The sequence below is a fragment of the Nerophis ophidion genome, linkage group LG14, assembly GCF_033978795.1.
Source record: "Nerophis ophidion isolate RoL-2023_Sa linkage group LG14, RoL_Noph_v1.0, whole genome shotgun sequence".
In the NCBI taxonomy this organism is placed as follows: Eukaryota; Metazoa; Chordata; class Actinopteri; order Syngnathiformes; family Syngnathidae; genus Nerophis; species Nerophis ophidion.
The window spans coordinates 14,376,565-14,391,798 of NC_084624.1; the positions used below are offsets into that span (position 1 = coordinate 14,376,565).

Here is a 15,234-nt window from a genome sequence, read left to right on the forward strand (position 1 = left end):
AATGAGCTGACGTTACGCTAAAAGCTAATTAGCCTTCACCTCACTGTGAGATAGCTGAGCTGCAGTTTAAATTTTTAGAAGGTCAATGGGCTCATAGTGATGTTTGTAATAGTTGTGACTGGGAAGTATGTAGTATAATTAGGGTAGAGTCCGCTGCTCCCCTGTTAAACGAATATCTCTGCTCCACGCTAAAGCATTGACTACATCGCTCTGAATACGCACTGCTGATTGGCTTTATATGTAACCAAACAGATGGTTGTGTGGGCGGGACAATGCTGAGTGCTCACTGCTCGGACAGAGGCAGAAAGCAGAGCAGCTTGTGAAGACTTCTAATTCCAAACACGGTTCAATACAAAGACACGTACCGTTACACCCCCGCGCCCCAACCCCGCCCACCTTACAGACGCATGGGGGGGTAAAATATATTCAGGATGTGTAACGGATACAAAGGATTATGGGTATTTGTTGAGTTGCGTTTATGTTGTGTTACTGTGAGGATGTTCTCCCGAAATGTGTTTGTCAATCTTGTATTGTGTGGCTTCACAGCGTGGCGCATATTTGTAAGTGTTAAAGTTGTTTATATCACAACTATTAGTGTACTCTGTGTCACCCAGTATGCCTTGCAGTCGTGTGCGTGTTGCCGCGGAAGCCACACACAACATGTTGCTGGACTGACAAGCAGATCGTACCTGTTGTAGAAGGCGACAAAGCCAATGGCTTCATAGCACGCCCTAACACTTATTATCTGGGAGACTGCCGGCAGTCATTCAAGAGAATAATAACGTCCCCAATTGTCTTCTTCGCTTTATGACACGGGTCTTAAATGGCTCTTTGAATGGCAAAGGATACCGATTCCCAGAACCATGTATATGAAATATTTCCGGATGGTTCAACCGCCGCCCGAATCTAATTAAAATCTATTTTATCGTCATGTCAACCGCCCGACCCGCGGTCGACATGACGATAAAATAGTAACCCTCTAGTAACTAACATAAGCTAGCCGGTGCTGTTTTTGTTATATTTTTTGCTTTGAAAAATGTAACTGGGAGCAAGTTGAAAACAGCCCCTTTAAAATAGTGGTAAAAATTATCCAATGATCTGTTGCATTGATCTTTAACCTGCGGCCCACAGGCTAACTGCGGCACCGTGAGACGATATTTTGTGGCTCCCACCTAAATATGAAAGTTTAATGTTAGTTCCTGTTACATTCTCCTGCTACTGTGGGGTTCTGCTGTGCTCGCCTTTCCCTTTCTCTCCTGTGCAGTTGGGCGTGTCACTGACACGGAGCAATTGGGCACAGCTGGCATTAATAAGCAGTGTTGACTATTTAAGCAGAGTAGCGGCAGATGGGAGTATCTACTTTCACATCTGATACTTCAGGATCTCCTCTAGCTCGGGATTATACTCTCTAAACTGGCCTGGGCAAATATTTTGACTCGGGGGCCACGTTTAGAGAAAAAAAATGTGTCTTGGGGCCAGTATATCGATTTTTAGGAACACTGATATAAAACCTCACAACAATGTCTGATTGAATGCTTAAAAACTTTATGACGGACCGCCTTAAAAAACGTAATGGAATTTTTTGCTGGCAGTAAGTCGGACACGTTTCCAGTGAGGGTTGGACTCCGCTAAGGCTGTCCTTTGTCACCGATTCTGTTCATAACTTTTATGGACAGAATTTCTAGGCGCAGCCAAGGCGTTGAGGGGTTCTGGTTTGGTGGCCACGGGATTAGGTCTCTGTTTTTTGCAGATGATGTAGTCCTGATGGCTTCATCTGGCCGGGATCTTCAGCTCTCACTGGATCGGTTCGCAGCCGAGTGTGAAGCGACCGGAATGAGAATCAGCACCTCCAAGTCCGAGTCCATGGTTCTCGCCCGGAAAAGGGTGGAGTACCATCTCCGGGTTGGGGAGGAGACCCTGCCCCAAGTGGAGGAGTTCAAGTACCTAGGAGTCTTGTTCACGAGTGGGGGAAGAGTGGATGGTGAGATCGACAGGCGGATCGGTGCGGCGTCTTCAGTAATGCGGACGTTGTATCGATCCGTTGTGGTGAAGAAGGAGCTGAGCCGGAAGGCAAAGCTCTCAATTTACCGGTCGATCTACGTTCCCATCCTCACCTATGGTCATGAGCTTTGGGTCATGACCGAAAGGATAAGATCACGGGTACAAGCGGCCGAAATGAGTTTCCTCCGCCGGGTGGCGGGGCTCTCCCTTAGAGATAGGGTGAGAAGCTCTGTCATCCGGGAGGAGCTCAACGTAAAGCCGCTGCTCCTCCACATCGAGAGGAGCCAGATGAGGTGGTTCGGGCATCTGGTCAGGATGCCACCCGAACGCCTCCCTAGGGAGGTGTTTAGGGCACGTCCAGCTGGTAGGAGGCCACGGGGAAGACCCAGGATACGTTGGGAAGACTATGTCTCCCGGCTGGCCTGGGAACGCCTCGGGATCCCCCGGGAAGAGCTAGACGAAGTGAAGTGAAGTGAATTATATTTATATAGCGCTTTTTCTCTAGTGACTCAAAGCGCTTTACATAGTGAAACCCAATATCTAAGTTACATGCAAACCAGTGTGGGTGGCACTAGGAGCAGGTGGGTAAAGTGTCTTGCTCAAGGACACAACGGCAGTGACTAGGATGGCGGAAGCGGGAATCGAACCTGCAACCCTCCAGTTGCTGGCACGGCCGCTCTACCAACCGAGCTAAACCGCCCCAGGTGGCTGACGAAGTGGCTGGAGATAGGGAAGTCTGGGCTTCCCTGCTTAGGCTGCTGCCCCCGCGACCCGACCTCGGATAAGCAGAAGATGATGGATGGATGGATGGAATTTTACATTTTTCTATGAACGATAAAACACTGAATATTGACAAAATATGAATGTCACACTCCCTTTCGATCGACATATAATACAATCAAGTGAAACGCAACAAACAGTGAAATATAAACACGAAAGGTACAAAATAAACCCACCTACAATCTGATATATCTGGTATTTGCTGAATTTCCCCCAGGGAAGTACTTTCTATTATATTCTATAAATCACTAAGCTTTAGAACTTTGTTGTGAAAATTTCCGCGTCTGTAGAATCGCTTCCCGCCCGCAGTTCTTGGTTCCTCGTCTGAGCTGCTGTGACGTAAATTACCATAGTAACTGGTATATTATCCACAAGCACAGATTCCAACCATTTAAATACTTTGTATAGTTGAAGACTTACGTTCATTAGAAAACATGGCTGCAAATCATAATGGCAGCTACAGTTTCCATCTTAAAGGGGAACATTATCACAATTTCAAAAGTTTTAAAAACAATAAAAAATCAGTTCCCAGTGCCTTGTTGTATTTTTGGAAGTTTTTTTCAAAATTGTACCAGTCCCCGAATAGCCCTAAAAAAAGCTTTAAAGTGCTTGAGTTTCGCTATTTGCGATGCGACTATCCATTTCCCTGTGACGTCATACAGTGCTGCCAATATGTTTGGAAACATCACCTCCTGGAATGGGAATAGCACCGCACACGACCGCAACAGACTGCAGAGAGTGGCCAGATCAGCCGAGCGCACCATCAGAGGTGTGCTCCCAACCATCTGCATATCAGGAGCAAGATATAGCGACATTAGCCCGGATTCAGACTCGGATTTCAGCGACTTAAGCGATTTAACAGATTACGCATGTATTGAAACGGATGGTTGGAGTATGAAAGTATTGAAGAAGAAACTGAAGCTATTGAGCGAATAGCTATTGACGCTATTCATAGCCATAGCATAGCCGAAGAGCTGCGTTTGCATCGCCAGTATAATGTGCGGACCAAACGACCAGGACTTTCGCATCTTGTGACTCTGGAGCAACTTAAATCCGTCGATTGGTAAGTGTTTTTTTCGCATTAAATGTGGCTGGAAGGAAACGTAATATAGTTGCAAATGCATCTGCAGGTTATCCATACATCTCTGCGCCATGTCTGCTTTAGCACCGCCGGTAAATAGCATGTTAGCATCGATTAGCATAGCATGTTAGCATCGATTAGCTGGCAGTCAACATCAACAAAACTCACCTTTGTGAATTCGTTGACTTTATAGTTGCAAATGCATCTGCGGGTTATCCATACATCTCTGTGCCATGTCTGCTTTAGCACCGCCGGTAAATAGCATGTTAGCGTCGATTAGCATAGCATGTTAGCATCCATTAGCTGGCAGTCACGCCGCGACCAAATATGTCTGATTAGCATATAAGTCAACATCAACAAAACTCACCTTTGTGATTTCGTTGAATTTATCGTTGCAAATGCATCTGCAGGTTATCCATACATCTCTGTGCCATGTCTGTCATCGCCGGTAAAATGTGGAGACACTCTGGCACATTCAATGGGGGTCTGGCGGCAGACACTTTCGCATCTTCGGGCCAGTGGTGTAACTTGAATCCCTCCCTGTTAGTGTTGTTACACCCTCCGACAACACACCGACGAGGCATGATGTCTCCAAAGTTCCAAAAAATAGTCGAAAAAACGGAAAATAACAGCAATGAGACCCGGTGTTTGTAATGTGTGGAAAATGAAAATGGCGGCTGTATTACCTCGGAGACGTCACGTTCTGACGTCATCGCAAAAAGAGCGATAAACAGAAAGGCGTTTAATTGGCCAAAATTCACCCATTTAGAGTTCGGAAATCGGTTAAAAAAATATATGGTCTTTTTTCTGCACCATCATGGTATATATTGACGCTTAGATAGGTCTGGTGATAATGATCCCCTTTAAAGATCCCCAAAACTTATTTGGAAATGTCCGGCGGGCCAGATTGAAAAGCTTAACGGGCTGCATGTGACCTTAATTTACCCAGGTCTGCTCTAAAAAGACCGGCGTCCTCCCCTTTATCCTTGTTTGCCCAATTATTTGTCTCCTGTCTAGTTTCAGCCTTTCGCTTCATTGTTATTTTTCCTTATTCCATGATGTGTAAACTCCCACTGTCACTATCACCTTTAGTTTTGTCCTGTTTTTGCCTACCTTAGGAATAAAGAAATCGCAAAAATGCTATCTGGCTTCTGTCTCTGGATCCACGCACTGACGAATCGTTACAGAAGACACCATCCAAAGAGATGTTAACTGCGGAAACAGACCCCGATAAAAGTATGCGCTGTGTAATCAGGCTCGACGTCTGACTCACCAAGAGGACCAGCTCAACGCTATGGGTACTGGCCTCCAAGGTTTGTCAAAACAACAAGATGCCATAATGGAACGCCTCAACTCTATGCTTGCCACAATCACATGCACCGGACCCGTGCCAGCCAAGTTACTCCCCCTGCCTAAGCCCCTCTTGCAGTCTGCTCACAGCTATCCCGTCCAAAGAGATTAACCGGTAAGATAGACAATGCGAAATTCACTTTGAGCTTCTAGCTGCCGCTATCATCACCGAGCAAGCAAAAGTTGCATTTGCTATTTCTGACCACTCTGGTCGTGCTGGAGTCTGGGCCAACGTAGGAATGGAAGTGTCATGCTGCAACAAGTTCCTCATTTGCTGCCTTCTCCAAAGCATTAACTGAAATATTCCAGCAGAATCCTCTCGAAAAACTGCGTCAAGGACAGTGACGAGTATCCCAATCTGCTGTCTCCTCTCCATATACATATTACATTTTAACATTTTTGTCAACGAAGATTTGTGTCAGCCTGCGACACAGTTATTTTGATAGTAGGTTACTTACGTGTTGCCGCCATCGTAACATTTATAGAAGGCTTTTAATTTGTTGTGGCTACAGACAGATTTTTTGGGGTATTTTTGTTCCAATATGGCTCTTTCAACATTTTGAGTTGCCGACCCCTGATTTAGGGGAATACACGGTCAGGGTTGAAACCGTCAACCTGCTGTCTTAGAAGAACGTGTGTAGTCCACTGCAATTAGGATGATAAATGTGAGAATTCAGAAAGTACAATTATGTAATGCTCATTACGTACCAGCTGTCTAATTGTCATATTCAGAATTGTTCAAAATAATCCATGCAATTAATTAAAAACTTTACAAGAACATATTTTTTGCTCAAGTGATCAACTGTCCAAAAGGATTGATTGGGAAGAAGCAGAGCCTGTCTGGTCGCATCACTGTGCCATAAGAAGCATTCTCAGGATTGAATACAAAGTCTCCCTGCTAACTCACCAGTGCCTCCATAGAAATGCCCCCCTCTACCTCGAAGAACTACTCACCCCCAAATCCTCCACACGACACCTCCGCTACAAAAAGGCAAACCTCCTCCAACCTCCAAGGACAAAACTACGGACTATGGGAGACTGGGCTTTCTGCTACGCTGCTCCCAGTCTGTGGAAGGCTCTCCCTGACCACCTGAGGGCACCTCAGACTGTGGATGCTTTCAAAAAAGGCTTAAAAACCTAAAAAGGCTTCCGCCCGATTGTAGTTGAGATAGGCGCCGGCGCCCCCCGCGACCCCAAAAGGGGATAAGCGGTAGAAAATGGATGGATGAATGGATTAAAAACCCTGTTTAAAAAAAAAAAAAAAAAAACTTTTTATAGATATATGGATACTAGTTCTAGCTACTAGGTTGTTCTAGTTTTTTATATTTTATGTATTTTTTATTACATTTTTATTTTATTATTTTTTCAAACACTGTAGCACTTTGAGGTTGTTTTCTCAATGTAAAGTTATTTTTACAAATAAAATCTATTATTATTATTATGATTCAAAAAGGGAAAAAAAAAGAATTTACTTAACTTACTAAAAAAATATATAAAAATATAATATAATAACAATATATCATATACTCTATATATAATATATAATTGTGACATATATGTTATATTTTGTATTACTACAATGGTACATTTTTAGTCTACTTAATATCTGCATCATCCTTTCCATCCTTACCCTTTCTGTCCTTAGAAACTGAGCTACAGTGTGGAACAATTTCCCTCGTAGATCAATAAAGTTTGTTTAAGTATGAAATGCGATTTTCTTATTTAAACGGGGATAGCAGGTCCATTTTATGTCATACTTGATCATTTCGCGATATTGCCATATTTTTGCTGAAAGGATTTAGTAGAGAACATCCACGATAAAGTTCGCAACTTTTGGTCGCTAATAAGAAAGCCTTGCCTTTACCGGAAGACGCAGACGATGACGTCACAAAGGTGAGGGCTCCTCACGTCCTCGCATTGTTTAAAATGGGAGCCTCCAGCAGCAAAAGCTAATCGGACCGAGAAAGCGACAACTTCCCCATTAATTTGAGCGAGGATGAAAGATTTGTGGATGATGATATTGATAGCGAAGGACTAGAAGAAAAAAAACGGCGATTGAATTGGGACGGCTTCAGATGTTTTTAGACATATTTACAAGGATAATTCTGGGAAATCGCTTATCTTTCTATTGTGTTGCTAGTGTTTTAGTGAGATTAAATAGTACCTGATAGTCAGAGGGGTGTGTCCACGGGTGTCTTGAGGCCAGTGTCTGAGGGAAGTCAACGGCAGATACAAGGACTCCACAAACTCCACAGATCTCCGGTAAGAGGCGACTTCTTACCACAATTTTCTCACCGAAACCTGCCGGTTGACAAGTGATCGGGAACCATATTCGCTTGACCGCTCTGATCCATAGTAAAGCTTCACCTCCGGGAATTTTAAACAAGGAAACACTAATCCAATCCAATCCATTCCACTTTATTCATATAGCACATTTAAACAACAATAACGTTTCCAAAGTGCTGCACAGCCATGTTAAAAACAATATTTAAAAAAAAAAAAAACAACAATATTATGCTCCACCAATGACTGAATAAAAACAAAAAATAAATAAATATAAAACCAATAAAAACAATATAAAAACAAATATGATTAAAAACTATTTTAAAGGGTAAAATCAATTAAAACAGTAAATCAAAGTGTGTAAAAAACACAGAGGACAATAGAGGACCACACAACTCACGTAGTGTTAAAAGCCAAAGAATAAAAGTGGGTCTTAAGACGAGACTTAAAACACTCCACTGTGGAAGCAGTTTGAACATGGAGCGGCAGAGTGTTCCAGAGCTTAGGGCCGACCACAGAGAAGGCCCTGTCTCCTCTGGTCTTAAGTCTGGTCTTGGGCACCATGAGCTGGAACTGGCTCTCGGACCTCAGAGCGCGCGCAGGAATGTACATTTGGATGAGGTCCGAGATATATTGAGGTGCCAGTCCATGTAAAGCTTTAAAAACAAACAGCAATGTTTTCAAATCAATTCTAAAATGAACACGGAGCCCGTGCAAACTCTAAAGAATTGGGGTTATATGCTGGCGTTTCCTGGCCCCTGTTAAAAGTTGTGCTGCCGCGTTCTGGACTAACTGCAACCGGGAGAGACTTTTTTGGCTAATGCCAGCATAAAGTGCATTGCAGTAGTCCAGGCGACTTGAAATAAAAGCATGCACGACTTGTTCAAAAAGGTTAAAAGGTAAAAACGGTTTAACCTTTACTAAAAGACGAAGGTGCTAAAAAGACGATTTTAAAACGCCATTGACTTGTTTGTCTAGTTTAAAATCGCTGTCTATAGTGACGCCAAGGCTGGTGACTTTGGGATGCACATAATATTGCAATGGTCCCAAGTCAGTGAGGGCCGGACCAAAAACTAAAATTTACGTTTTTCCCTCATTCATTATTAAAAAATTCTGGGCTAACCGAGCCTTGACGTTGCATAGACAGTTAAGAAGAACACTCTGTGTTTGTGTGGCTAAAGGCTAAAGCTTCCCACCTCCATCTTTCTACTTTGACTTCTCCATTATTACTTGAACAAATTGCAAAAGATTCAGCAACACAGATGTCCAGGATACTGTGTAATTGCGCGATGAAAATAGACGACTTTTAGCCGCAAATGGTGCTGGGCTAATATGTCCCCTACAGTCCGTGACGCCACGCGCACGCGTCATCATTCTGGAACGTTTTCAACAAGAAACTCCGCGGGAAATTTAAAATTTTAATTTAGTAAACTAAAAAGGCCGTATTGGCATGTGTTGCAATGTTAATATTTCATCATTAATATATAAACTATCAGACTGCCTGGTCGGTAGTAGTGGGTTTCATTAGGCCTTTAAAGCAGTGGTTCTTAACCTTGTTTGAGGTTCCGAACCCCACCAGTTTCATACGTGCATTCACCGAACCCTTCTTTTGTGAAATAAAAAAAAAAAAATTTTTCAAATTCATGACAAAGTTATGTTTTTTTTACCGGGTGTACAAAATGAACCGTGCATGAACTCACAACAAATTACACACCTGCAAATCAGTGTGACTTCCGCAGTTGCCGTATCCACGATACGCCGATATGGAGAAGTTTTTATTTACACGACGAGTCCATACCTGCCAACCCTGCCGATTTTTCCGGGAGAATCCCGAATTTCAGTGCCCCTCCCGAAAATCTCCCGGGGCAACCATTCTCCTTTAGCGTTCTCTACAACCTGTCGTCACGTCCGCTTTCACATAATTTATGTGGCTTTTACACAGACATAAGTGAATGCAAAGCATACTTGGTCAACAGCCATACAGGTCACTCTGAGGGTGGCCGTATAAACAACATTAACACTGTTACAAATATGCACCACACAGTGAACCCACACCAAACAAAACTGACAAACACATTTCGGGAGAAAATCCTCACCGCAAGTTACAGAACAAATACGCAAAATCCCTGGCAGCACTAACTCTTCCGGGATCTACAATATACACCCCCGCTACCACCAAGACCCCCCCCCCCCCCCCCCCCCATCTCCTGAATTCGGAGGTCTCAAAGTTGGCAAGTATGGATGAGTCGGATGTGTCTTGAGGCCGACTCACCGAACCCCTAGGGCAGCGTTTTTCAACCTTTTTTGAGACAACGCACATTTTTTGCATTGAAAAAATCCTGAGGCGCACCGCCAGCAGAAATCGCTAAAAAACGAACCTCAAGTTGACAGTAAAAAGTCAAGTTGCTGACACGGCCGCTCTACCAACCGAGCTAAACCGCCCCATTTCATGTCTTCCTTTGAGCGATATTTCCCGCATCTACTTTGTTTTAGCAATCAAGAATATTTCGGTTGTTTTTAACCTGTGAAGGGAATAAGCAGTAGAAAATGGATGGATTATCCTTCTTTGTGGGGACAATGTTGATTGTCATGTCATGTTCGGGTGTACATTGTGGACGCCGTCTTTGCTCCGCAGTAAGTCTTTGCTGTCGTCCAGCATTCTGTTTTCGTTTACTTTGTAGTCAGTTTAGTTTTAATTCCGTTCTGAATAGCCGTCCCTAAGCTTCGATGCCTTTTTTTAGAATACTCACCTTTGGTTTATTTTTGGTTTAAGCATTAGACACCTTTTTACCTGCACACTGCCTCCCGCTGTTTACAACATTTACAAAGCAATAAGCTACCGGCTGCCACCTACTGATATGGAAGAGTATTACACGGTTACTCTGCCGAGCTCTAGACAGCACCGACACTCAACAACAACACATCATTTACAGACTATAATTACTGGTTTACAAAAAATATTTTAACCCAAATAGGTGAAATGAGATAATCTCTCACGGCACACCCGACTGTATCTCACGGCCCACTAGTGCAGTGGTTCTCAAATGGGGGTACGTGTACCCCTGGGGGTACTTGAAGGTATGCCAAGGAGTACGTGAGATTTTTTTTTAATATTCTAAAAATAGCAACAATTCAAAAATCCTTTAGAAATATTGAATAATACTTCCAACAAAATATAAATGTAAGTTCATAAACTGTGAAAAGAAATGCAGCAATGCAATATTCAGTGTTGACAGCTAGATTTTTTGTGGACATGTTCCATAAATATTGATGTTAAAGATTTCTATTTTTGTGAAGAAATGTTTAGAATGAAGTTGATAAATCCAGATGGATCTCTATTTCAATCCCCAAAAGAGGGCGCTTTAAGTTGATGATTACTTCTATGTGTAGAAATCTTTATTTATAATTAAATCACTTGTTTATTTTTCAGCTAGTTTTTAGTTATTTTTTATATATATTTTTTCCAAATAGTTCAAGAAATACCACAACAAATTAGCAATATTTTGCACTGTTATACAATTTAATAAATCAGAAACTGATGACATAGTGCTGTATTTTACTTCTTTATCTCTTTTTTTCAACCAAAACTGCTTTGCTCTGATTAGGGCAGGGGTCGGGAACCTTTTTGGCCGAGAGAGCCTTGAAAGGCAAATATTTTAAAATGTATTTCCGTGAGAGCCATATAAAAATGTTAACACTCAATACAACTAAATGCGTGCATTTTTAAGTAAGACCAACATTTTTAGAGTATAATGCGTCTCAACCAACCATCCATCCATCCATCCATTGTGTACCGTTTGTCCCGTTCAATAATAAGTAACATGCTTCTTACCATTAATGCGACTTCTCGGACAGGTGGGGTAGAAAACGGATGGATGGATTAAAACGCATGAGAATGTTTTATTTTTAACTCTGTGATTACCAGCAGAATTATTCATTACTTATCGTGTTAAGCAATGTCAGCTAAGATTTATCTGAGAGCCAGATGCAGTCATCAAAAGAGCCACATCTGGCTCTAGAACAGGGGTCGGGAACCTTTTTGGCTGAGAGAGCCATGAAAGCCAAATATTTTAAAACGTATTTCCGTGAGAGCCATGTAATATTTTTTAACACTGAATACAACTAAATGTGTGCATTTTTAAGTAAGACCAACATGTTTAGAGTATAATAAATCCCTTATTTGTTTTAATAGCATTCTTATTCTGAAGTTAACCAATAATAAATCAAATACTTCTTACCATTAATGCGACTTCTTGAACAAGTCTGGTAGGAAACGGATGGATGGATAAAATGCATGAGAATGTTTTGTATTTTGAACGTTACTCTTAGCTCTGTGCTTACTAGCGGAATTAATCATAATAATCGTGTTAAGCCAGGGGTGTCCACCGCACACTGAAAAATCAGAACAAGTGGGGGCCATTTTCATCATTTTTATTTTAAAAACCAATACAATATATGTATAAAAATATACATTTAGGCCTCCACTCAGTTATGATCCCGGGGACCCCAAAGGGTTTTGGTTAAAAAAAATATTAAAAATGTGTCATTATTCAGTATTATAATTTTTATTATTTTGCAAGTTTTAAATCTCTAGATCAGTGGTTCTCAAATGGGGGTACGCGTACCCCTGGGGGTACTTGAAGGTATACCAAGGGGTACGTGAGATTTTTCAAAAATATTCTAAAAATGGCAACACTTCAAAAATCCTTTATAAATATATTTATTGAATAATACTTCAACAAAATAAGAATGGAACTTCATAAACTGTGAAAAGAAATGCAACAATCCAACATTCAGTGTTGACAGCTACATTTTTTTGTGGACATGTTCCATAAATATTTATGTTAAAGATTTCTTTTTTTGTGAAAAAATGTTTAGAATTAAGTTGATGAATCCAGATGGATCTCTATTACAATCCCCAAAGAGGGCACTTTAAGTTGATGATTACTTCTATGTGTAGAAATATTTATTTATAATTGAATCACTTGTTTATTTTTCAACAAGTTTTTAGTTATTTTTATATTTTTTTTTCCAAATTGTTCAAGAAAGACCACAACCCCTGCTCTAGAGCCATAGGTTCCCTAACCCTGGATTAGGGGGTACTTGAATAAAAAAAATATTTCACAGGGGGTACATCACTGAAAAAAGGTTGAGAACCACTGCACTAGTGTGCCGCGGCACAGTGTTTGAAAAACTCTGCCCAAGGGTTCGATCGAACCCAGGTTAAGAACCACTGCTTTAAACCAGGGGTGTCAAACTCAAATACAGAGTGGGCCAAAATTCTAAACTGAACAAAGCCGCGGGCCAAAGTTGAACAACTTAACCTTTTAATAGGGACCCAAACAAGTTTTGCATTGAATATTGAACAAACAAGGCTTATATAACTTTATAGTGACATGCAAAATCGAGGTTTGTTGGTAGCAGGGGTATATATTGTAGTGTCCCAGAAGAGTTAGTGCTGCAGGGGGTTCTGGGTATTTGTTCTGTTGTGTTGATGTTGCGTTACAGTGCGGATGTTCTGCCGAAATGTGTTTGTCATTCTTGTTTGGTGTGGGTTCACAGTGTGGTGCATATTTGTAACAGTGTTAAAATTGTTTATACGGCCACCCTCAGTGTGACCTGTATGACTGTATTTAAGATTGTCTCAAGGGACAAAATGAATCGATATCGCAAATTTGGGTATCGATACCGATCCGATACAATACCGGCCAGTATCGCCGATACTGATACCGATACCGGAAGTGTAGTCATCTGATGGGGGGGGACATCGGGGTACCGATACTTTTGAAAAACAAATTTGTACTTTTGCCTTTATTAATTGATAATGATAATAATACAACACAGGACAACGATTTAAGTCATCAAATAAAATATGTATTACAAATATCAATAGCAATAAAGTAATGCAAATAAGGTGCAAACAACTACTGAACCTGGCTTGTCGCCCCAAAACACACAAACAATTAAGGTAAATAACAAAACTCTAGTTATTGAACAAAGTTGTAAACATGAACACAAAACAAAAGAACTGAGAAATTCAAATAAAAAAGTGATAATATCAATTACAATAAAGTAAATAGTGCAAATAAGGTGAAAACAAATACTGAACTTGGCTAGTCGCCTCACAACACACAAGAACTTAAGTAAAAAAAGAAAATACTAATAATTAAACAGTTGTAAAAAATGAACACAAAACAAAAGAACTGAGAAATTCTTATCGTTATTTTAGTGCAATAAAAATACTTTACAGTTTACAGCCGAGACATTAAGTCGACACTAAAAATTGGCCCTAGTGTGTGAATGTGAGTGTGAAAGTTGTCTGTCTATCTGTGTTGGCCCTGCGATGAAGTGGCGACTTGTCCAGGGTGTACCCCGCCTTCCGCCCGATTGTAGCTGAGATAGGCGCCAGCGTCCCCCGCGACCCCAAAAGGGAATAAGCGGTAGAAAATGGATGGACATTAAGTCGCACTGGAAACGCACGTGTCCGAGTAAACCTCGGAGCGAATTATACTGATGTGTATTTATTTGATTTTATTTTGGGTTGAAGATGAAATTTTAAAGTGTTTTTAGTTCGCGACCCATCACTAGGGAGGAGGGTGGAGTGGTGAGGAGCGCTGCGCTTGCGCTCACATTTTTTTTTAAATCGGAATGATTCGCTTGATTTGGTGAAGTATCGATACCATCATGCCAGTATCGATACGATACCAATACTTGGTATCGATACGCCCAGCCCTATTACATGGCGGGCAAAATTTGGCCTGCGGGCCAGAGTTTGACACCCGTGCTTTAAAGCCTTTAATAAAACAGGTTGAGGGTTACCCAAACTCTGAACGGGCACAGTAAGCAAGGGCCTAAAAATTATCTTTAGATCATTTACAATTACAAAAAAATTAATAAAAAAATCATTACAATCATTCGGTCAATTGTCTTTGCTCTGACGTCACCGTGATTACAGGCATGACATCATCACTTTGATAACCCTTGTACATCTTCACAGTCTTTGTATATATTCCAATTGAACCGAACACGGCCTCAATCCCTTTTCAAAATAAAAGCATGTGCGTTTAAACCTCATGTATGTCTATGGCTAAGACGAACATTATTCTGAAGGGGTACCTAATGATGGTGATGTCGAAGTCGTCCTCTGCCAGGGTTCTCCAGGCTCCGTTGAGGAACTCTTTACACCAGCGGTATGCCATCGTCCGTGTGTCCCGGTCGGGGCTGTCGGGGCGGGTCAGGTCCTTCCAGTCGTCCTGGGTGTCGGGCTGGACCTGCAGGACACTGTCGGCGACCAGCAGGCCCAGCGACATGGAGGGCGAGGAAGAAACCCCGTTTATAAATTTGGTTTTCATTGTGGCTCTTCGGGGTAAAAAACTAGCTGTTCTGTGATGAACGCTCAACCTGGCTTCTTCTCTAAAGATTTGGTTCGTTGCTAAGCGATGTTTTTTTTTTTAGTTTTAAGTGTGTGTGAATGAAGCATCAATGTAGGCGCGAAGCAGCTTTGCTGGAGAATGAATAAGACGCTAGCATCACGCGCATATACACGCACACAAGACGGGAGGGGCGGGGGAGCTGGTTGTCACGTGACGCACAGTCGTCCAGTCCCCCGCTCCTGATTGGTTGGCTGGGACACAGCCTTGCAGTAAAAGGCATAGCCATCTTACGTATAAACGCCGCATCGGCCGCTGCTGACGAGCCGCATGGCCGCCATCTTGAGCCGGTCAATCTAGTGAAAGGGT

General features: G+C 41.9%; 1 protein-coding gene across 3 annotated transcripts in view; it reads right to left on the reverse strand.

Annotated features, from left to right (window-relative positions):
• Window positions 1-15,028, reverse strand: part of chka (choline kinase alpha) — a 113,963-nt gene extending 98,935 nt beyond the window's left edge. For 2 of the 3 annotated variants that reach the window (XM_061919904.1, XM_061919903.1), the window contains exon 1: window positions 14,612-15,028. In XM_061919904.1, the coding sequence (XP_061775888.1) occupies window positions 14,612-14,847 (236 nt within the window). In that variant the 5' untranslated portion in view covers window positions 14,848-15,028. The remainder of the gene's footprint in view (window positions 1-14,611) is intronic. The other variant, XM_061919905.1, reaches the window with a different exon arrangement.
• Window positions 15,029-15,234: the final 206 nt, after the last annotated feature.